Source organism: Accipiter gentilis, chromosome 23 (genome assembly GCF_929443795.1).
Source record: "Accipiter gentilis chromosome 23, bAccGen1.1, whole genome shotgun sequence".
Taxonomy (NCBI): domain Eukaryota; kingdom Metazoa; phylum Chordata; class Aves; order Accipitriformes; family Accipitridae; genus Astur; species Astur gentilis.
The window spans coordinates 16,358,576-16,383,375 of NC_064902.1; the positions used below are offsets into that span (position 1 = coordinate 16,358,576).

At 46.8% G+C, this 24,800-nt stretch overlaps 1 protein-coding gene across 2 annotated transcripts in view; it reads right to left on the reverse strand.

Moving 5' to 3' along the window:
- The window catches only part of CADPS (calcium dependent secretion activator), a 222,069-nt gene that overhangs the window by 116,429 nt on the left and 80,840 nt on the right, over positions 1 to 24,800 (reverse strand). For both annotated transcript variants that reach the window (XM_049826416.1, XM_049826415.1), the window contains exons 4-6: positions 24,444 to 24,524; positions 20,152 to 20,388; positions 17,734 to 17,855 (exon numbers count right to left, since the gene is read on the reverse strand). In XM_049826416.1, the coding sequence (XP_049682373.1) occupies positions 17,734 to 17,855; positions 20,152 to 20,388; positions 24,444 to 24,524 (440 nt within the window). The remainder of the gene's footprint in view (positions 1 to 17,733; positions 17,856 to 20,151; positions 20,389 to 24,443; positions 24,525 to 24,800) is intronic.

Consider the following 24,800-nt stretch of genomic DNA (forward strand, 5'->3'; position numbering starts at 1 on the left):
AGGCTCATGAAGAGCCTCCACGAGTGGTGTCACTCACACCAACATGTCCAACACGCACCTGGGCTAAGGTTTTTGAGATACAGGAAAATGGTCCCCTCTGGCAAACAGGCACAGACTGAAGAGGGTCATGAAACAAAAATTAAGTGGAACTTAAACTAATGCCTATTTGTAAGCTTTAAACAATCTTGAAAGTAGCAGAGAAGAGAAGAAAATACCTTCTACACTGAGGGGTAAAAAGTCATGATGCTTTTATGTTTGAGACTTCACAGCTGTGTTTCAAGCTTTGTTTCTACAGCTTAGAAAGTTAGAAACTTTTTAAAATAAAGCCAGACAGAAACTTCCAGACAGAGCTAAGCAAAGTACTCCTAAAACTGCACTTTCCCTTGTTAGCAGAGACGAGCTCAGGCAAAGATGAAGGGCAGAGGTAGGACTGGGAAAGAGTGCAGCGCTGCAAGGAGGATGCTCCTGAACATCAGATCATGCAGAGGCCCAACATGAAACTAGCAGATAAAACCTGTTCTTTTTTCTTTTTTTTGTTCTCTTTGTCTTTTTTTTTATAATTCATTGTGAGCTAGATTTCTACATTGTTCCCAGAGAGCCTGAAAATTCATCACACTGCAAAACTCACGCAAAGTGTATAAAGCAAGCTTGAAGAAGAATCACAGACATGGTGCTATTTGTAAACTAGAAGAAACCAAGAGTGTGCCATGAATAACATCTCCGAGTGATGTGATGGAACACACACTGCAACGTAGAATACTGCAAGTCAGATGAGAGCTTATACCATATCTCACTAATCACTTCTATTCACCCTTACTCTATTAATGAAACTTTCTCATTTTACACTGTCCTGAAACCAGATCCTCTGATGAAGAAAGGCAGCTACCTTGAAATGACCGGGAAAAGGCTCAGATGACATGTGGTCCAGTGACCAGATGTTCTTCAAACATAAATACCAAACAGCAGGTTTTGCATTTGGAAAGTTATCGGGGAAAAATAATTTACTCCTTCCTGTGCACATGGAGTATGGGTTTACGCTTTGCTCTCCAATGAGCAAATCTTGTCCAACTGAGCTTAGCAGATGAGTGTGTTCAGTGCAGAGCTGATTAACGAACTCAATTCTTCTTCAGCTTTGCTCTGGAGTTTTTTCTCCCTGTGTCACTGTTCCACATGTTTCACCTTTTATGTCGATGCATCAAACTGCCACCAGTGCCAGGGAGCAGAGGTTTGGCATAAATTATCTACAGCATTACAGTCCACTCAGATCCTCACTATCAGATCTTTTTCATGTGTGAGCCATCAGCTACCTAGTAAATGTTTTAAACATAAGAACCAAGAAACAACCTTATTTTCTAATTGCAGCTTCAGGTCACAGGTTATGTTTTCTCTCTTAAAAAAACCTGTGTTGTCACCAGCAGGGAAAGTAGGAAGACAATCTTGCTCTGGGTAAGAGGCAAAAGTAAGAAAATATCCAACCTTACACTGTGTATTTTGACAGCATCTGCTTTATAGAACTCATATCTCTGTTTACTATTAAAAAGCTCTTATTTGCTGAAGCATTCCCAGACCATATGTTATCAACAAATGTTACTAACCAAATACAAACAGTAATTTTCATTAGGTTTCCTTCATGAGAACAACATTAACCACAAAGGGAATAAATGTTTCAAATGACAGTAAACATACATAGCAAACCCTTGACAACACTGTGGTGCTTACATATTCATACCCCCAAAAGTCCTCAAAAGATCTGTGCCAACAAATAGAGACCCTCAGAAGTTGGGTTTTGTGCAGGTTGAAGCCTGCGGTGATGTCATTAGTTGCCATAGTGATGCTCAGCATAAGGCCATAATTCATGTCACTGAAACATCATTTGTATTCAATCTAAGTACGCAGCTTATCTGTGCTGGGTATTAAATTATTGTTCAGAAAATTAGCTCTGGACAGTAGTTAGGTATTACGATCTTCCGGGAGACTAACAGTGAATGTTTTCATTGCCATATTTAATAATTAAGCAGGTAATCACTGCAGGAGTTTATTCATTGGGAAAGCGCCCTGGGACCCATTCTGGACAAATGTTCTCATGAAGTAGCCACACTATCTTGTCCCCATATCACAGAGCTCATGCTGACACTTCAAAGCAATAATACATCTGCAAACGAGGACAAAGAATGTCATTCTGGCCAAAAGTGGTGGGGGAGGAAGGTGGAGAGAGAGAGATACACACACCGCAGAAAAGAAGTACACAAGCAGAAAAATCCTGACAGTACTTTCTCAGTTAGGACCATATTAACTACCTGAATCTCACCTGAAACACTCAGCCCTGCATTTTGTATTGCCCAGTGTATCCCAAAACCTGGAGCTGACCAAGAAATGCTGCTGTGCATAGGGACTTTGCTAGAATTATCACCCTATTTATGGCATCTCTGCTGTTCCAGTGATATCACTAAGATCTACTTGCACCTCCAGGGTTTCTAGTTAGGCATCAAACTTCGGATGAGTAGCTAAACTCTTCTGGCTGCACAGAGCCAAAGGATGAGATATGCCCCAGGTACTAACTTGACAAATCACTGGCCTTTGTTTTACCTTTTACAAGCAAAATAAGTAGATCATCACTGTAGACTTTGTGTCTACAGATTCACCTAGAGGTGCCATCACAGTTACTAATCAAGCAACCTAAAGAGCTGAGATTTTTTTCTGACCGAAACATAAAATGACACATATCCAGAGGGCGTGAGTGGACAAGGGACAAAGGCCAGCCTTGTCCCCCACTACCTCCATGGGCTTGTCTAACATGGAGCACTTGACGATGGCCTTACCGGTCTGATTTCAGGAGCATTTGGGAGCTCTCAGAGGCACTGTCCTTACTGGCACACGGAGGTAAAGCGATGCCATTGCCAATGCAGGTGTCAGGCCGCTCAGACCAAGCTGCTGTCAGCTGTTTCAAGCAACACGCTGGTGATCTTCTGGCAAACCTTCATGTTGATGCTACTCAGCCCTTCCCAACTTGGGGACAAAACAAGTAAGACTACATAGGTTCCTCACCTTGCTGCTGTACCAAGCTCTTACCCTTTCCTGCCATAAGGCCACTGCAGAAACAACTGTCTTCATCCTATGGATGTGAAGTGCTTTACATCCTGATCTTTGGCTGTAGACTTTGAGTGCTGCCAAAATGCAGACACAGCAATTATAAAGGTAAATCGCTATGCAGCCAAAAAGACATAATCATTCAAATGCCACAGCACTGCTATGTTACAGTGTATGATTAAAAAAATATCTGGGATATGAATAAGGCTTGAGCAAAACCCTGCAAGGGTCCTCGTCCTGACTGCACTCACATATCGCATGAAACCAGGCAGCAGGGTCTCTGACTCCAGCTGCTCTTCTCCACAATATCCCACTTATGTGGCCTAACCTACGATTTTCTCGGCTGTCCTTGAGAGACATTGACTTAGTCATTTCTATTCACCGCTAGCGTGTAAGTTCCTCTAAAGGAAATTTTAGCACCCATGACCTTCCCAAAAGTGAACATCCACGTTAACACACAGGAGAATGCATTAAATCCATTCATTCAAGTACTGTGGTCTCCAGCAGGTCTGCTTAACCCCTGCCTAATTCGAAACAGTAACCCTTCCTCCATCATTGCTCTTGTAACTTGATCTAGCCAGAACATGGATGCTTCTGATTTCTATAAATAATGAACAAGCGCAAACTGAATTGTGTTGCTGGGCCATGAATCAGCCCTTCTAACCAGCTCGGCCTCTCAGTAGGCTAACATGGGAGCAGCTGGAGAGTGATGTGCCTGCAATAGGGCTGACATTTAAATATGATCTATGACTGGTTCTCATGGGCTTCAAAACTGCCAGAGGACACCTTGTCTCCCTCTCCAGATACATTTATTGAAACGGGTTTGCTTGCCAGCTTGTATGGAATAAAAGAGAAAAAATCAGAAAATAAAAGTAAAAATGTGTATTAAAGACAAGCTATGCTCTTCCCACGGTGGGTTCACTCCAGGTGTGCATTACGCTCAATGTACACAGCAGCAGCCCGGGACACAGCACCTCTCCGCGGGAGATGCTGCCCTTCTGCCTTGTTCCCACAAGTTTACTGCTTAAGTAAAAAAAGTCTGGCAGAATAATATTCCTGCACGTTGGTCAGATTTGCACTAGTTTATTGAGCCACCTGCTCAGTATCGTTTTTCAAATGTAACTGAATCAGCAGCAACGCCTGTCCCCTGCCAGGCCAGGAGCACGTCCTTGGGAATGCAGAACACGGCGTGCAGCTCTCTCCATCCCCGCAGGGGCGCAGCCACCTAAACCAGCACCCAGTGCCACCCGCCTCCCTGCAGCAGCCAGCCGGTTCCGTACGGAGGCAGGGAGGTCCATCTGAAAGGCCTTTAAGATATGTGACCACATCTGGGACAAAATGTGCAAGGCCAGCTTAACCTCACTTGCTGTCCTCTGCTGCCAGAATGGGATCTGGTGAGAACGCAATGACCGGCCGGTCAGGCTGCCTCCCTCGTGCGCTGCCGGTGCAGGCAGGGAAGGGTTGTGCTAATGCACTTCTCTTTGTCCACATCCCTCACCTCTTCTCTCCTGGCACCCACACCACCGTGTCTGTGTCCCTCCTGGTGTATTTGTAGTTTGGTCTCCAAAGCGAGCCGGCTGGTGAAGGGAAGCTCGTCAAGAGGGCGGCACAGACAGCAGCCTCATAGACACTGCCCGTTTTTTGAGGAAACACGTGTCAGCAAAGTCACCTTTTGCTGGGTCACTGCTTCACCCTGTGGGGTGTGATGCTTTTAATGCCACTTTCGTTTCTCGGCTTACTGCAGTGCCCAGCCATGGTGCCCGCTGGAGCTGGATCCTGCTCTGAGGATGGAGAGGTCCGATCCCACTTCATCGCTGGGAGACTGAAATGCTACGTACAGTCTTGATTTAGCACTTCCAGATATCCTGCCTAACAAACAATGGTTTTCTTTCTTCAGCCCATTCCTCTCCTCCCAGAAGAGACCTTTCCAGGAAACAGCCTTAAACCTTGGGCCATAAATCATGTATGCCCAAAGCTTGAGCACTAGGAAAAACAAAGTTGGAGAAGCAGCACACCAGGCACTGAGCTAACCTACCTTCATGCAGATGATGGAGTAGTACACCTTTTCCTCTAATGTAATGCTAAGGTGTGTTTTTCTTTTACGTATTCTGGAGATACAAGCAAGGAGGAAAATAAACAGTTTTTAAACATGTTTAATAGTTAACTGTATGTGAAGAAGCATGCAGGAAAGCTTTTTGTTAGGCTTTCTCTAATGCCTTACATATACCAGCCATTCAAAAACAAGAATAGAGATTGATGACCAAGATTATGGTTATCGGTGATCTTTCTGAACTTCCTTTGCCCATACTCTGAGGTTGCAGTTCATTATAAAGGAGCACACACAGACTTAGCTCAACAGCAAAACCTGACGCAGGGACAGCATTAATTCCCCCAGGATAAAAATGCTCATTTCATTTTCAGAAATGGGTATTTGTGAACTCCTAGGAACGGCATAAATGAGACAATGCTGCCCATGTGCTGAGCCCTTCACAAGCAGGCACTGGAGGGCAGACAGCGTGCTCCTCTTTGGGAGCAATGTTGGTGAGGCACCGAACTGGCAGGGGGGGTGACAGCACGGATGTGTCCGTGACGTGAGGCGGAGGCAGGTGCTGGGTCACAAAGCCATAATAAAAACATATAGGGCATCCCAAAGCCTTTGGGAAAATACGTATTTTTTGCAACTCTCATGGATAATGGCAACGGATAATAGGTTTTTGGTTTGTGTCTTTGGGATTTGAAAAAACACAAAGGCAACAGAAGAATTCAGGGGTTTTTTTTAGGCTCTCCAAGAAAACCCACAGGCTGGAGACCTGCGGGGTGCAGCTCCACACACAACTCTGTTTCAGTGGGAGAATGCCATAAACCATAATCAGTTTGGGGATGCTGGGCTGGGGACAGTTACAAACTGGTTTGCGACTTACTGCAGTAGGACTACAAACCTCGATTGAGGTCATCTGAGTTCTAAGAAACATAACCCTCTAGGCGACACCATCTTAAGAGATACCATTATTGAAAGATAAAAAGTGATTTAGTCAGAAACAAAATAAGGTGCTGAGTAAAGACACCAAACAAAGAAGAAAGCGTGTGCTTCCTGCTCTGTGGCATTCAGCGAGTGCATCACACCGTGGATGAAGTACGGGAGGTATTGGTTCCTCCCACCAGCAGCAGCCATCCACCGGCAAAATAGCAAGTCATTTAATCCATTTGGTGTTTTTTGTCGGACTGAGTTTGGATTTCACATGATGCAGAGGGCCTCAAATGGAACTATGGCTCTGAGGAAAGGATTTGATCTTTAGCTATCAGGAGAGGATGCTGAGACACGAGATGGATCACAACTGTGAAAACCAGAAATGCAGGGGACTGTACTACCATGTACACATGCCCATGTCACCTGCCTTGGGCTCCTGCTATTCTAATAATGAGAGATCTGATTAATAGTCAGTGGAGTTAGCCCTCAATCTGCCTCATCCCGATTTAGAGGCAGCAAGCAGATGAAATGAAGCCTTCCCTAAAAACGCCCCTGTCTTTCCACTGCTAAAGAGGGGTGCTGGAGGTGACTGCTGCAGGTGCACAAAAAAGATCTGAAATGAAAATCTCAAAGAATATATATAGATGCAGAGAACCTTCGATGTTGCTGCTCATGTGAAAATGTCCTGGGCTAAGAAATGCAGTTCAGGTGCTAAGAAAGGTACCTTTCCACTCTGCCTGTAGAAACAGATTGAAAACAGTTCGCATCCACAACATGGCTTGGCTCCCAAGAGCTGCTGAGCCTCCTCTGGGATTACTCCCATGGGAAACGTTTGAGGTGTTTACTCACCTTCCGAACAGGATAACCAAAGTCATCAGACACAGACTGAGAATGCGACCTATTTTTGTTCACATTTGTTTCCTCTCCTCCCTTTCTGCTAACAGAACAGCCTTTCAGTCCCATCCCCTCTGAAGAAGCTGAGCTGAAGTGGGAGTGACAGCACAAACAGATTTGATTCTTCCTAGATTTTCCTGCACAGTCTTTATAACAACGGTTAAAACCTGCTTTCACCTATGCAGCTACTGTGCAGGTGACCAACGAGTCGGCATCCCTGCATGCACTGGCCGGCAGCGGTGCCTGTACCTGCCTTCCCCTGGAGCTATGTAATGCTGGATGAGGCCACGTCTCTGCACTGATCTCTGCTCTGATGGGATAACCCAAGGGCTGAGTGAATCCATCGTTTCCTGTAATGTCCTAATTCCTGCGGAGCATATAACACTCCCTCTGCTAAAAAAAAGCACCATTAGTAATTCTTTTGCTTACAAAAAGGGTGTTCATTTCACTGCAGAAAGCACTATGGTATTATCCAAAAGGTGAGCAGAAGACAGCATGTCCCTAAGGACCCAGCTCCTCCTAGCAGCAGCTAAGGATGTCATCCAACCTCCAGCATTTCATGGACTGTCCGTTTTTTGTTCCCACGGCTCTGAGACACAATGTAAGTGTCATGCACGCAGACACCATCTTGCTTAACATCATGCAGCCAGCAGCACCCGACAGCTGATAAAAGGCACCATCCCTCCCTCCAGGAGCTGCAACTCCCACATCCTCAAACTGGCTACGGCAACACTATGACTGCCGGCTGAGAGAGAAATATGTCTAGGAGAGCATCACATCTGCGTCTGAGCGAGCAAGGTGCAGAAGGAATAGGGTAAAGCTGACAGAGACTGCAGCAAAGCAAAGCCTGTGAAGGTCTGCTCTTGATCTGCTTGTGGCTCACACACAGTCCCCACAGACCCCGTTCCTGTGCCAGCACCGTGTCACCCGCCTGCCAGGGCACTGCAGCCAAGAGGAGGTGCTGAGGCCGACGGCACAGCTTTAAGAACCCAAAAAAGGATGATCTTTGCTATACAGAAAATGCAGAGCTTGATTTCAGCACGAAGTGTTTCCTAAGCATAGCTGATAAGCAGGGGGAAGTGTTATGGGAAAGTCGTAAGAAGGGATGAGAGGTGGATTTAATCCCATAATAGCTATTTACGGCCACGAGATGGCATTCCTGCCCCAGAGATGTCCCTCTGCCATGCCTGTACCCAGCCCAGCCTCACCTCCTGCGCCCAGGACCACACACTCCTCCCAGCCTGCTTCACCCCAGGCTGTGTGCTTTGCTGCACAAATCCCGCCGCTGGTTTGGATGAGAATTTACGGCAACGCTATTCACCGCAATCTTCGGGGTATTAACAGGGAAAATAAGTAGCGTGATTACTTAGCGTGATTTAAACGACGACTGCTCTTCAAATGCCCTGTGCTCTCGCTTAATACTCTGATATTACAATTAGAGGAGAAAAGCTCAGCAGGAGCAAATGGAAATGTAAGCCCAGCAACCTTTTACTGGAAGGTCTGAACTGAAAGAATAATTGCTTTTACAAGGGCTGCCTACTGAATGTGCTTCATCAGTATATCTGCTTTGGATACAGCACGAGTTAGAGTTTCATTCATGAAATGAGACTGTGTGCGTTTACTATCTGCGGTTGTTACCACTTCTTGTATAAGGTGACTGCAATGCCACGCACACGCTAAACAAAGTTTCCTTTGGCCAAAGATGCTCCACTGAACCAGCCACAGAGCTGCTCATTTCACAGAACAATTATTTAATTCAGATGTGGTTATTCACTTCTACCAAATCTTACCACCCTGGAAGAAAACACAACTGCAAAGGGAAGCCCTGCAGCTGGTTAAGGCCTGGTTATGATTTAGACTCACCAGGGCCATGCACTGCCCGCTTACAGAAACTTGGGTGTCTCAAAAGCACAGACCGTGGAAAAGGAGAGAGAAATCCTCTGCCTGAAAATACAGGATACTGGTTTTGTGCCAACATAGTCTAGACCCTCCTTTATTATATTCAGTAGAGGAGAGCAGTGACATATTTCCTGATGCAAACAGAGCAGAAAATGGCACAAGGTACCCTTCCAAAACCAGCTAAAGAGAGGAACAAGAGGTGTGAGACGGTGTCTTCTTGTGCCGCCACCCAAATTTTTGCTGTCCTATATTCTTCTAAGCCAGGACCCAGGATAGGAAGCCCAGATCCAGCCAGACACTTGGGATGGGGTTTATCTTGCCTAACTTCTGATGACTAGAAGCAAAGTCATCCTGGCATCTCCTGGGTCAGTGGGGATGAGTGGGCACTTCCAGCAGATGATGCCCACCCAGCCATCTCGGTCACAAGCGTTTCTTCTGCTGTGAAATAAAAGCATTGCCCTAGTTTCATGCATAGGAAACCCAAAGTAAGGACTGAACCAGCCAGTGGCCCAGGGACAGACAGCCACTGAAAAGAGCCAGAGCAAATTTGCTAACCCCACATCCTTTGTTTCCGTAGGACATCCGTCCCTAGACATGCACGTCGCGTCTCTGCCCTGACAATGAATGCAGGGTTCAGCAACCCCTGACTTGCAGGACTTCATCCTTCCTTCAGCAGCCACCATCAGGGGCTGGTGAGCCCTCTTCCCACATCCTGATGGATCCCGCAGCTGCAGTGGCTGTGTGCGGCTGCTGGGATCCCCCTTCTCACCTCCTCTAAGCCACGGAGTGGGAGCTGCTGCAGATGCTCTCAGCTTTATTTGCCTACGAGGCCTTTTGGCAACGGTGCGAAAGACCGGTGAGATGGGCAAGACGCTCCTGTGCGCTGTGTCCTGCCTTTCATGGACTTTTTCTATCTGAAACACCTTGGAGTTGCTCTAGAAGGGATTCAGGAAAATGCTGCTGTGTCTCTGCACTCTGGCCATGTTTGCAAGCTCCTCTCTCCATAAGCATGCCTTGTCCTCTTTGCCCGTGTAGTGACAACAGTACATAACTCCCTCTAAGTGCTTTCACACATAGTGCTGCTGTTCTTCGGGAGACAGAGGACGTTCACAAAGGCAATGGGCCTATCTACCTTCATTTCACAGAAAGGACAACTAAAATGTTGAGAAATCACTGTCAAGGCTGGCCTTCCTATTAAACCATTCCCTCTTCCAGAGCTCTGCCCATGCAGGAGTAGGCACAGTATCAATTCTTTAAAGCATGGTCTCTAACTCCCTACGCTGCTTTGCAACCAGCAATAGCGGTACCCCTCATTAAATAATAATAATGTGCACTACTTGTACACAGCACTTAATAAATAAACCAACAACTGGGCACTTTTCACATGTCTCATCCCCCGCCTTTCCCTCAGCAACTGATGTGCAGAACTTGCACTAAGGCATGGCTTCATTTTTTTAAAAACACCAACCATGAGCATTAAACAAGAAGACTGAATGTATCCCAGGACTCCTGTTTTGCAGTCCTCCTCTTAATTTAGCACTATTTCAGATGACTGAATCTCAATCTCATGTCAATGTCCTTTTGGTCTTTACTATCCCATCTTAAGGTTGCATGCATAGGAGTGATGAAGCAGACGGGTGTCGATGAAAATTGCCCTGGGCATCATCACACCTTCTGGAATACTTAAATTTGAATGTATGCGTTATCACAGGAATACATAATTCCCAAGTGCATAGGAACACTCAAGAAATTAGACAGCTGGCAAGAAAAGAGAGACGTTCATCTGTGAAAGAAAAGGTGCATGAGCTCAACCTTACTAGACACCAGAGAATCCATGTGAAAGCAATGCTATGTATGCTCTAAAGGTCAGGGAAAACACAGCCAGAGCTTGCACTCACTTGATACCAGAAAACGCAACTACAACAGGTAAGTCTATAGAAACAAGCCTTCATTATTCTTCAACACGGTTTCTAGTGTAACATGTATAGTACAGAATAGAGGAGGGACTGCACATGAGACCTTTGGGAGTAGGGCTATACCTGGGATCACCATCTGCAGTCCCAGCAGACTCCTGCACTGCTGTCCACGAGGCTGCACCACGGCAGTGTGACCATCTGAGTGATACTCAGGGTAAGGGAATCCCTATGGGACCTTGCCTTTATTCTGGGGAAAAACTCAGCTGTTTAAATCAGATTTTTTGTCTCCCCATGGTCCTCGGGGCAGCAGTTGAGCCGTGTAAGAAGCACTCCTGCAGAGCAGCTACGAGGAAGCATCAAAGATTCTGAATTCCTCATTAAAAAGGCCACTAAACCACCTGCGTGAAGACTTCCCATAATAGATCACATGCTTGCACCTGGGTAATAACTTTTTAGTGCATTTTTTGCTGTGCTTAATGACTTGTCCACAGCCTCCACTTTCAAAAATGGGAATGTCATAGCATAAATCTCAGGAGCATTATGGAAATACTATCACACGCACAAAAGGGGATTCGAAGAGCAGGTCAGACCAAACTAACAGCAGAACTCTTCAGGTGCAAAGCCATGCACAGTCTCATTGGAAAACTGGCTCCTAGACATGATAAATAGCTGTAAGCGAAGAAATCTTGTGTAGGGGATTTGGACACCACTTTGTACCCTTCAGCCCTAGACAGAGGAGCTAAAAGCAACTCCCCTGACGTTCCTGTCCCTGTCATTGTCACCTCTTAGCCCGGCAGTCACTACATGGGCTCAGAGCATCTGCACTATGCTCACATAGAGCAAAGCCTAAGATGTGTCCTGGAAGATATTTCCTCAACAGATGCCTTGGGACAGACTGACCCTCTGCTCAGAGTCTCACCCCAGGGACAAGGGCTGTATCTCAGAAGTGACAGTGTCTGATGTTAGCTGTACCCAGGGCTCACTCACCTACTTTGACACGTTCATAAAGCTCCTGGAGGTTTCCTGAGGAAAAAGAGCTGTAAACATCTGCACAGCTGTGAAATGAAACCATGCAACTGGAAAGGCAAGCTAATCAGCCTGAGTAATTAAGGCAGCTGATATTTATGCTGAAGCCAACTAGAAGAGGGAGGAGAGAAAAGAATTTTGACTTTGTTTTTTTACCCAGCATCATGAATTTTGCTTACACAGGGCTTAGCTAGGCATCCAAACCTAAATATGAATGACTGCTTAAAACCCTGTAGCCACGCAGATCTTCTTCCTGAGCTTTGCCATGGTGTGATACCTCTGCAATGTGACAACAGCTCTGAGTGTAGCATGGGCTCAAAGCACCCAGGTGATGCCGGAAAGTCTACGGCAGCTGATTCTCCTGCCTGTCTGTGGAGCCCACAGGGCTGTTACAGCAACCAGGACGGCAATGCTGAGAGCGGTGGCCAGCCTCCCGGACTGCAGATCCGCACATGTCTGGAAAAGACCTACCAGGCACGGCACCAACAGCTGTACCGAGGGATACACAACATGAATTATGGGCTAAACTCTGCTCTCACTTGTATCAGTATAAAACCCTCTAGTTTGGCAGAGTTAAAATTAGTTCTACAGCATATGGACTATTTATTTGTAATTTAAACATCTCAAAAGGACATTTCTCATTGTACCACTGGGAAGTGTTCACAGCATCTTCCAACTAACCGTGGCAGCAAAACACTGACTGCAACAAAACGCTCTTATCACGCTCCTACTCTGTGCAAAGCCACTGAGCATCACTTCAAACTCCAGGGCCTGAGGCAGGGGTTTCCTGAATGAAAAGACCAAATTTTCCCCTTCTGCAAACAGAGACGGCATCTCTGCTCGCCAGCTTCCCTTCCCGCAGGGGTTCTCCCTTTGCTGTCCATCTCCCAGAAGGAGATGGTGACTGAAGGGCGCTGAGGAAGGATGCTGTGGAGCGCCTGTCCCTCTTCGCGGTCAGGCAGCGGGCTCTGATGGATGCGGCACACTGATTCGAAATGAAGACCCTCGTCAAGTGGTAAGCTTGGAGGTTTGGTGTAGGGATCCAAACAAGGGGAGCCTGTTACAGCAGAGATAAGCAGCTGAGCTGTCAGAGCACCTTGAAAGCAAATCAGGGAGCAGCATCAGGAGCGAGCACAAAGATAAAACAGGGCACCCCTGTCTCCTAGTGAGGTGGCTATGGGAACGGAGATGGAGAGGTTTGAAAGTTTACCGAGACATTACTTTATCAAGAGTGAGTTTCTGTAGAGGGCACGAGGCCCAAGCTCTTAGTCACGACAAACAACATAAGAAGTGACATGAAGTCAGATGAGACCCGTTGAGTGTGGTCTCTCCAGCACTGCCCTACAGCACATGCTCAAGAAAACTTTGTGGATAAAAATACAGGCAATAAAGGGTGATCTTTTCTCCTTCAAAAATAACAAGCTCCATCCTCACTTCTCATACTCTGAGCTATTGCACAACCCTTGCACTAGGACTGAAGAAGCTGCTCTGCAAAGGGGGCATATATAACCCCAAAATGAAGCCACTTCTAGAGTCAGAGGAACAGCCCACACCTCTGTCCCTCCTTGGGCATGCCAAAATGCCCAGACAGGTTGGGCAGATTCTTCCCCCACCAGTTATTCACTCCTTTTAACCCAAATGTTTCAGCTGAGCAAAATGCAGGTACACCTGATTTTCACTACTGTGAGCCAGGGGAGAATGAGACTTATCTGCAGGCTGAAATATGTCCAGGTGAATTTATAGCATTTATTCACAAGGCGTGTAGCACCTTGCTGTTGTTTGCATCTCTTTTGTTTTCTTTTGTTCTGCTCACATCAGAGAAAGGCGATATGGTAAGAAGATGAATCACTGGTACAGCACATGAGCACTGCTACAAGCAGAGGTCACTGTTTAAATATATCCAGCAACCTCTTTAGAGACCGTAGGACAGGGGTGTTGTGGCTGGACCTTTTGTGCTATTCCCAGATCCCTCAGCAACCCTGTTCTCAGGCCGTGCAAACAGCAGCATTACTAACGTAGCTCCTGGAAGGGCAGTGTGGGAGATGTGCAGAGCCACCTCACCCGCCGTGCTTTGCAGAGGGCAGAAATGAGGCCAACATGCAGGGAAGAGGGGAGGTATAAACCCCTCAACAATCTGCAAGAATACAGTTCCAGCGCTAAAAGCAGTAAAATCCCACTCACATTGGGATTCTGTAGAGGCATCTGCGGGTTAGGGCATAATACAAAGGCTTTTTCTTACACAACTTATTAAAAGCACTACTACTAATACACTGCAAGCCTGATCTGAAATAACCATTGCTATTTCAGGTCTGGCTTTCTCTAGAACTGTGCCATCCCCTGTACCCGTGCTGAGGCAGATAATCCTTACATGAAGGGATTGGGCTTAAAATGTCAGGAATCCAACATGGAGCCTGAGAAGAAATAGAAGACCAGTATTTATTGCTGTCCCAAGAGCCACACTCCTCGCACATGACTCATCTGATCACTTGGTATGTGTGGCTGCTAACCCTGCTGCTACCCTGCCTTTTTCAAGATCTACAAACAGGATTCAAGCTCCAAAGTCACTAAAATGCTTTAAAACATCTTATTCTCAAAAACCGCTAGTTTTGCATCAGAGAAGATGAAAGGTGAGTCTCTCACAGATCTGTATCAGTGCTTTTGGAAATCCTTCCCTGACTGGGAAATTGCCTTTTTCCATTAGGGGTGCTAATTACTGCTAATTTCTTCTTCCCCCAGCTTTACATGCTGAGCATGACACCATATGGTCTGGAATATCCCTTGGGTCAGTCGGGGTCAGCTGTCCCGGCTGTGTCCCCTCCCAGCTTCTTGTGCCCCCCCAGCCTCCTCGCCAGTGGGGTGAGAAGCAGAACAGCCCTTGGCTCTGGGTAAGCCCTGCTCAGCAGTAACAAAAACATCCCTGAATTATCAATGCTGTTTCCAGCCCAAATCCAAAACATGGCCCCGTACCAGCTACTATGAAGAAAATTAACTCTATCCCAGCACAGGAGCCCAGGTCAGCCCCCCAGCACAGCATCGACCTGAAGAGCAGCCACTGCCACTGGTGTGCTGTGACTCAGGTGTTTTACCCGATGGGTTGCATTTCAAGGATATGTGAGAATACCGTGAACAACTCCATAAGTCATTCTTAGGTAAAAAGATGTCCTACAAGGTCGTGTACCCCTGTGACACTCTCCCGTCCACCCCAGGACACAGGGCTGTCATAAAAAAGGAAGTCTTCCATGAATCTTACTGTTAAAATGTAAAATTTTTTCCCCTGATGTTTATGAGAAATTTAGTCTTTTGTAGCCTGTAGAGCCTCCAGACGATGGCAAAACTGGTTCAAACAGTTTGAAGACAGATTAAACTTCTGAGAAAATACTGCCTGTTCCCATTCACTGCATCCTCTGAGTACAGGCACTTAACCTGCATTTGCATTTTTTGAGCCTCCAAGATATAAAAGTTTTGGGATGTACAGGGGTAACCTGCTTCAGTATTTACATTTTCAGAGTGCTGAGGCTCAAAATCCCCACAGCGTGCTCCTCACCCCTAGGCCAGGCAGCATCCCCTGCCAAAGCACGCAAAACCTGGGATGCCTGGGGAGCAAGCTCCCCTGGAGAGCAGTCCCGCTTGCTTTTGCTGATCTAGTTCCTTTATCAGTGAGTGTTTTGTTTGTGATAAAAAGTACTCAAGGAAACACGGTGTGAATGACCTCGGTGAGCGTGATGTCAATGTCTAAAGAGACACTCCAGAAGGCTGCCTTGGCTGACCACAAATCTTTTGTCTCCAAGGCAGTGTAGCTCAAAAATGCACCAAAGACTTCTCTGAGCTGTTTCTATCACTGCACTCATCACCGGAACACCTGAGGGCCTTCAAGTCTTGTATTAAGCAACATGACAAACATGTCACAGCTGGTTCATTCTCTCGTTCCTTCTCTTCTGAAGAGGAGAACCTAAGTGCAGTAAATTGCTCTCACTTTGGGCTTTGGTTTTCCGTGTCTGGGAGGGGAAGCAAGGTGAAAGAAGCACTTCTAATGCGGAGAGGAAAAAAGGACAAGCTTTCTGTGATGGTCTCTGGTTTCTGCGGAAGGTTATTCTAGAGCTTCAGCTTGGGTAGTCTTTGGTTTTGGAAGTAAAACGTCCAGGACCCTCAAGGAATGCAACTGTCAAACCTACTCCCCTCCTAAGGCATTTCCGTAGGTATTAGCCCAAAGTGCTGGAGCAACCCAGAAGACTTCAAGCCTGACTCGGACCTCTATGGGAAGCCAGTGCAGAGAGAGGATGAGTGTGATGGACTTGCGTAACTTGTATCACGCCACAGCATTCAGTGTTGGCTGCATTTTCCTGAGGGCTGATGGCTTCATGCCCAGACACTGTACATTTCATTATGATAAAAAGACCCACTCAATTACGGAGCTCACTCCTGCAGCCCTTATTTTCAAAACAACACTTGCATAAATGGTCTTACAGCTGACAGCAAGAAGGCTTGCATAAGGAAGGACAGACCCTTTGAGCAAAAGCAGGATGAACAGACCAAGCTAAACAAGCACACATAACCCAGCAGAAGTGTGCTTTTCAGTATGGGTAGTAGTAATTTCCCCTAAATAGAGCCCAACTTTGTCCACTGAAGCAAGAAAAATACCTAAAATAGTGACAATTGCAGGTTCTTATGGCATTTTTCTTCCAAGCACAGCTCTCCTACTTCCTTCTCTGAAGCAGATTTTGAAGCATTTTGAAAAGTAAGGCAAGCTGCAGCACTTTCCCTGATTGGAAATATTGTTTTTAAACTGCTTACTGCAGATTCCTGCTCCTCCGGTACAGTGCAGGGCACAAGGCATCAGCAATTTCTGTGCCTCCGCGGGAGGACAACCACCGAGAAAAGGCAGCCTGCCTTCAGCTCTGCTCTCCTCCTGCCTGCATCAGCTGGTCTTGAACTGTTTGCCTGCAGTGCTTGTGCACTCGCATGTAACGCAGCCAGGTGTTTTTGGCTTTCCTTCCATGAGCTTGGGAAGCTCCTGGTGAAACGCCGCTGGGGACCGGTCACTCAAAGGGAATGGGATATGGGAACAGAGTGGGAATATCCCAACAGCAGCCCCTCCTGCGCTGCTCCCCACCACTGGAAGAGGCTTCATATTACCTTGGCAATTCTCCATTGCGAGGATGCGCACTGAGAATTTCATTTAAGTGTGAAATCTCTGCAGTGAACCAGAGGAAAACTGCCTCAAATTCATACAGGTAGTGTTTCAAGTTAACTAATCCCACAAATCAGAAAGGAAATAAGCTATTAATAATTTTCCTCTTCTGAATTAACAAAGATCAATCACTACTAGCAGGATTATAACAACATCTGGGTAAGACAAAAAAGCCAAGTCTGGGGCCAAGGCTGGGTATTTGGGGACCAGGTCAAAGAGGGCAGAACAAGACTCTGCCCCTGAACTGGACCAGGGCAGAGCGGCCTCAGATAAAGCTTTAACCGAGTGACTTGAAGCTTTCCCCAGCTCCCCTCTCCCACCTCTGGCTGTGGCTGCTGGAGCATGTCCCCGCCAGCTGTTTCCCTTACTTGTAGGACCACCAAAACCCTGACAGTGAGGACGAGATTATGTACCTACACTTGATGGCACCAGTTCAGATGGACACTCAGAGAAGTATTTATCTAAGCACATGCTTAACTCCATCCCTATTTAGCAAAGTACTTACGTATAGGCACAAATTTATGTCTCTATGGCTACAAGAGATGTAAGCCTGTCATTAACACTTTTTTCTCAATCAGGGCTTATGTGCCATTCTTAGTCGCAGGATGAAGCTCTGCATACGTGAAAGGCCACGTTTCTCCTCTGCTTCTCAGAGTCCCCTCTGGCCTTAGAGAGCTATCCGCAGCAGCTCAGCGGCACAGAGATGGGGCAGAGGAGAGCACGGTGGAGAGAGCAAAAGGCAAAGCAAGACTTACGTTGGCTTTGAGGCTTCAGCCTGGTCAGTCTGCAGTTTCTCCCCACCTTCGACTTCCATAGTGCAGTACACAATACGGTTGGGGGCCAGTGACTTCAGACCCTGCACCTCCATGATGACAACCTGCGGGTCAAAGAAAGAGGAATGTCAGAGGAGCAGCCTCCTTCAGGCCTCGCTCCGGCTGCTGAACCCAGGGGGTCAGCCGGCGCTGAGGTCCTCCACGTGCTGCTGGACGTTCGTGGTGGCAGGCAGGCAGGGACGGTGGCACTGCCCCGGCGGAGCGGGGACCGTGGCAGCCAGCGAGGTCTGTATGGAGACCGGGAGGTCTCCCTCTGACTGCACGTGGGCTTGTTGAGACCCTCGGGTGCCCAGGGCTGTACCAAGATTCAGGAGATGGGCCTCACAGACAAGGTCCTGTCCCACCTAGAAGTGCCTTAATATACGAAATCCACAAAAAAAGCACGCAGCTACTCAGCTGGTGCCAAAAGCCTATTTTCAAGATTAATCATAGAATGGTTTGGGTTTAACCTTTGAAAATCATCTAGTCCAATCCCATTGCTGTGGGCAAGGACACCTTCCACTGGACCAGGTTGCTCAAAGCCCCATCCAACCTGGTCTTTAACACTGCCAGGGATGGGGCATCCACAGCTTCTCTGGGCAACGTGTTCCGGTGCCTCACCACCCTCATCGTAAACATCTTCTTCCTTACATTCAATCTAAATCTACTCTCTTTCAGTTTAAAATGGTTGCCTCTTGTCCTGTCACTACAGGCCCTGGTAAAAAGTCTTTCTCCACCTTTCTTATAAGAAATCTTCCTTATTAAGAAATCACCATCTAAGTTTCTTGCAGGTAATTACCCTTTTTTTTTAGAAGGTGATAATCCTGTTAACCACATACCTTAAACATTTCTACAAGAAACACTGTGGGAGTTTCTGTTCGTGTTTTACTACGGCTATCTACGATAGCCCACAGGGGTTTAAAATTCCTCTCCTCAGGTCTTCTGATCTGGCCTTGCACTGAGGATCCCTTCCCTGGCACACAGAGCTCCACAAACCCTCTCTGATGAGCGCACATTTTCAGTAAAAGCTCTCGTGCAGCAAGAGTTTTGTGCACAGAGCAGTGCACAGACCTGCCAGTTCCTGAAGTCAGTGCTTCGCTGAGCTTCTGCTTCCCACCAGATGGGGTTCAGCTGGAGCAAAGCGTTTGAGACAACCCGCGGTAAGGGCAAGTCCCTTTATGCACGGCTATACACGTTGCACAGGCTTTTGCAACAGAGAGGTCTACCGCTTTGTGATAGTGCCCTGCTCCTCCGTACGGGAACGCTTAGAAGTCAGGCTTTATTTGATGCTGCTGTTGAAGGAACCACCTCTGGGTTCATAGACCTATTTTTAAATAAGACTGAACTGAATATTATAAAGATGGTTTCAGACTTCTAATGAGTTAAACTCTGAGACTGGACAACCAGCGTCGTTAAGTTTTGCATTGGCATGATATATACAACAAGAGACCCCTTAGGAAGACAAATAAACAGGAAACTACACAAAAATAGAATTTTCTGATTTTTATGCATCCTACATTTTTGACCCCAACCTGGTTGTTGTTTTGACAACGTAACATAAACCCACTCATTGACAGACAAGAACAACTCTGTATGGGTGTACTGATGACTCCTTGGAGTAAATGTCTTCCTTAGACTGCAAATATGTTTGCACAGAACAATTAAGTTGGCTGAAAACAGATACTGCAGCAACACTGCTTCCAGGGCCGAGACAGCCTGTGTCGGAGGTGACGGCGGGTCCCTGCAGCACCCTGCCTTCCCCTGGGCTGTACAGACAAACTGCTCAACAGAGCACTGAGCAGAAAGTCAGTGCTTCACACAAAGCAAAGAGCAAGCCAGCAAAGCACAGTATTTCCACACAAACTCCAAGCCAATCTGTTGGGTACATTCAAACCCCAGTCATTTTTAGCAATTGTCCAAAGAGGAAGAAAGGCTTGCAGGGAAATACAGTGACACCTCTAACTGGCAATAATTAAACATCCTGACATTTATGGCATTGCATTATTATAGTGGTTTCGGGGACAATAGAGGCTCAGGGTTACTGGGGTACACTCAGTAACAAGCCGCATGGAGACGTCAGTTAATGATGCGGATTTCTGAGCCATTTGATATATATATATCACCAGGAAATGCCAGACAGTTTATCTCATATAGTTTGTTCTAACAAGATGTCCAGAAAGGACACAGTGTGACCACAGGCAAAGCTTCTGGTAACTCAGGGAGGAGCCGTTCCTCATGGAGATCAGAAAGTGATTTCTACTGTCTTCTCTCTACCTAACTTAAATTTGAACTGAGCAGAAGTTGGATGCTGTGATTTTTACTCCCACGAACTCTGCACGCTGTTGTGTGCATGAACCTTACCTCCAGGGAGAATGACAACACGACATCTGACTTGGAAAGCTGGTTCTCATTTTCTTCTCCCATGTCAATTATTGAGGTGTTGTGACTACGTTTCAGCTTCTGCAGCTTGAACTCAGAGCCTCCTTTAGACACAGGCATGCTCTCTAAGTTTGCCATCAGGAGATTGACAGATGACTTCAGCTCCTCAATATACATGTTTTCCATTTCTTTGGACACAAACTTCGGAAACTTGCGCTCCTTGGATTTGGAAACAAAAAACCAGAATCAATGGCTGTGACAATCAGCAACCACTTGTTACACTGGGAAAATCCCCCAGGAGCATCTGCAGAGAGGTTCGCGAGCAGAGAACTCCCACAAACCAGATGACAAATTACAGCTTCCCCCCGTGTAATGTAGAAACGTTATTGTTAGCTACCCATAGAATTACTGCTTGGTACTTATCCAACTTCACTGTTTCTTGCATGCACTTGCATCTCATTGTTTTTTCTATCTGCAGATGGACTTCTTCCTATACGTATGTATTCACAGTTAAAAACACTCTAGGCCAGATCTCAGCTGAACTTTGTGATTGACAGCAATTTACTAATGATGCAGAGGATGCTGACAGTAAGGGACTTGTTTTCCAGTCTCCCAAATGTGCCAGCTCTTTTTAAAACACTTTTGAGCTCCATTAGTTTTCTAGGTGTGAAAGAAGCCCAAGGAGGGAAAATCGGCAACATGTGGGCAGGAATGTGTGGTCCCGACTGGGAGAAGGGGTAAACCACCTTTTTCAATACTTGCCAGGGCCTGTGTCTCCCTCTGACAAGACAACCTTTCACTGTGAGACCCTCCAGTGCTGCTTGTTGTAAACAGGACACTTAAACATCAAAAACAAAGGTGACAGCTAGAGCAAAACATGATGTTCCCCAATGTGCGTTCTCAGCTTTGAACTGCTGCCCGTGCTCCAGCTCTGTTAGGATCGCTGGTCTGAGCCCTACATCTTCTGACAACTCTGCCCACACCTCGAATCTGCTCAGGGTTAGAACGTCTCTCAGTGGGTTACAAGAGACTGTGCAAAGCGTACGACAGCAGGGCAGCATCTGCAGGCAGGGAACTCGAGGCTGACGTGCAAAGTATCCTAGTGGCAATTCATAATATTGTAAAAAGCAGTTCGTAAAATATGTGCTAGAAAAGAAAACAAGGTCATGTTTCTTCTAGAAGACCGTCATCAGGCTGCTGAAAAAGTACTCCACTGCACTAATTTTTGCATCGGTCCTCAATAGCTTACCCATTACAAGCAGAGCTCACAGAAGCACTCGCACCAAGCAGTTAAAATATAGTGTTCTGTTTCCAGTCTCAATCTTGGGAAGCGATTCCCTCATGTAAATTAGACCTGGCATAAGATAAACTACCTAATCAGTCTGGTTTACTACCTATGCATTATATAAGTTGCAAGCCACTCCTAGGAAAAAAAAAAAACCCAACTGTTTTGTAGATTTTGAGAACTACTGCTGAAGCAATGATGTTCAAACGTTATTGCTTTTTCACCCTGCCGCTATCCACCTCTCCAGGGACTGCAATTTTGGCACTTCCCCCACAAATCTCTTCAGAAGGAATGACCAGTCCAGCAGGCTGGAGCAGAGTAGGTCCAGCCTCAGTTGGACATATTGCTCCGGTGTCATCACAAGGTCTCATTTAGTTGCCCCTACATGTGCTCCTCCTTGCCCTTGAGGCCAAGGTGACTGGGTGGGGAGAAAAGCACCACAGGACAGCAGAGCACTTGCTACTGCAGAGAAAAATATACCTCTGCCTTGGCATCGCTAAGCTCTCAGCTGTAATGCTGCTCTCATTTAGCTGCTGGAAAAGTACAACACACAGAGTAAAAAGCCTGTCCAGATTCAGCTTTAAAACATCTGCTTGACTTTGAACGTGATCCTCAAGCTGGCTGGCTCCGAGGCTGGGCTTATGTGCTTTGATGGAGTCAGGCTCAGGGGGGGACCCTGCCTAAAGCTGCACTGGCGCTGTGCTGAGCTGCACTCTCCTGGGCACACGAGGAGGCAAAAAGACCCAGAGCTGTGCCCTGGTATCCAGATGCAGGAAAGCCGGCGTGCACAGTGACTCGTTCAAGGTCAGACGACAGGTCAGACAAGGGCTTGCAGAGCCACCAGTTCTCCAACACCGCAAGCCCAGGTCCCGTTAGACTCCACAGCCTTTGTTGCCTCTGAAGTACAAATGTCCCAATGGGAATTTCTTAATTTATTATCGAGGCATTGATTTGCCTTTAGCATGGAATCTCCAAGACGGCCACCTTCGGGCTGGTTTCACGAGCACTGTAAGTCTCCCTGTGCAGCAAATCTGCATTAAAAGCTGCAAATTAGAGATAAAATTGGAAACGCTACCCTTTTGCTGAGCTGAATTGTGAACCTGCCCTACGCTAGAGGGAAAGCAGCCTTGCCTGCAAAGGAGGATACAGAGAAGCATTCGAAAGGTCATTTGGATATGCCTCCAAAAGATGGTATACATGGGTCTGAAAGAACAAGGTTTCTTGTAGGCAGGTGCTGGAGGGATCTGACATTCTGGAGAGAAGGCCTGCAGCAGTAATGTGAAGGAGATTAAATATCAATACCTGCCAACTGGATCACAGGTAAGTCACTTTTACTCTAAACCACCCTCCAAGCTGCACAGCTGTATTTTCAAGGTTGAATTCTGCACGGGGAAATGTCAGGTTGTGTTGAGGACTTTCCCCTGACTGTCTCTCGCAGGGCCAGCAGTGGCATGGCTTGTTTTCAGCATCCTTGGGGGAGGAATAGAAATGGCAAATTCTCATTTGCAAAAAATAATTCATGAAGCTGCAGCCTCTGCTGGCTGCTACTGAACCATGCATATTGTTGTCCCACATGCCATAAAGAGAAAATGAAACAATGAAACCAGGCAATCTCAGCCTGGCACCCCAGTCCCTGGCTACCCATCTCAGAACTGGAGCAGCAGCGCTCTGCACAGCGGCTTACATTTTACCACAAATAAAAAATACTGTCGCTTTTCTTCACAACAAAATGGCAAAGGGCTAACTGCTGAACAAAGGAGCTGCAGTCGGTTTGCTGCTTTGCTGCGCCATCCTTTGGCCACGTGGTCCTGGGCCACCTTACTGGTTTTGTCAGTGAAGTGGGGAAAAACAGAACCCACCTCCCCAAAGACGCAACGACTGTAGCTGTTTAACAGAAGCGTTAGTGAGGAGTAACTGCGCAGGCGCTACCGGCACCCTTGCTAACTCCTGACCGTAAATGAATGTGCTCTGCTTTTCACACCCAGGGATATCAGTGTGCTTGCAAACAGCTCTGATACTAGCTTTCTCATAAAACCCCCCAGTTTGGGCAGAGCTCAGTGCCAGGAGGACTGCTGCTGAAAGGCAGGTCCCTCGCCTGAGCTACGTCTCTCTGATTAGACCTTTTTATCTTCCTTCTAGTAATGGTTTCTTGGTTATCAAGAACAGCCAGATAGATCATTCCCAATGACTTCAGCCCTATTAGGGCTTTATCGGTGACTCAGAGCATCTGATTAGAGGCAAGGATAAAATCCTGGCCATACTAACGTCAACAGGATCCAGGGTTTCCGTCCATCTATGGTCCATTGGTGGCCACATAAATCTGCACTGAACGACAGTGTGATTTGCTCCTAGGGAGATGTCTCCTTACAGAAAGGTCTCTAGGGAGCTTAGCTAAGTGCTTGATTATGAAAACTGTTTGGAGGTCCCATGCCTGCTGTTCCACAGGGCAGTGGTGTCCGCACGGCACAAGGCTAGCCTGACTGCTCTCGTGCAAAGTGTGACCATGTCTGGGACAACATACCCGAAGCACCTTTACTGAGGCAGCACCTACCTATAGGCAGGGAACTGTGGCTCCCAGCAGCCCAGCGAATGGCACAAACCCCATTAGGGCAATTTCTGGCTCCTTTTTACATGCCATTGCCCACCTTACTGCCTAGCATAGAAGTTTGACAAAGAGGGCTCAGACATGCACTTGTGGATCTAGCTGGAGCACTTCAGGACAGTATCTTCCCCACTGCTGAGGATTTGTATGGGATTTTGCAGGAACCTAAACTGTCCCAGCTCATCAGGACATTCCAAGAAATGCGCACCACAGCAGCTTCATTTGTACTTGTTGTTTTGTGTGTAGTTAAAAATCTGCTAATTTTTAACTGGTGATTATTGGGAGAAGAAACCTGTGAGAGAAGGACAGGACCTTGGGACTGCATCAAGCTACTTATGTGCTTCTCTATGAAGAGCTTATTAATACAGAAGACTTTTTTTTTTTTACCTTGGCAATTTGCTCGGCCATTTGAAGACGTCCATCTAACTCACGTCTGATCTGTGCTGCTTGCTCATCTGGGTTGTCCAGCTGTATAAAAACAAAAGGCAAATCAAGATGAAAAATCAACCGGCGCCTTTACAAGCAGTTCAGCTCTTCAGGCTGACCATCTGTATTACATTATCAGTAATAGCACAGAGGGAGCGGTGACAGGCCCTGCTCTGGGACAGAGCCCCCCACAAAGGACACACACAGCGGTCACCACTCCAAGACAGACACGACCAGGGGACTGTGCAGACCCTGTTTTGATGCCTGCCCAGCTGCCTCCTGGGGCTGAGCATCCTCACCCCGACGTCTTACACCCAC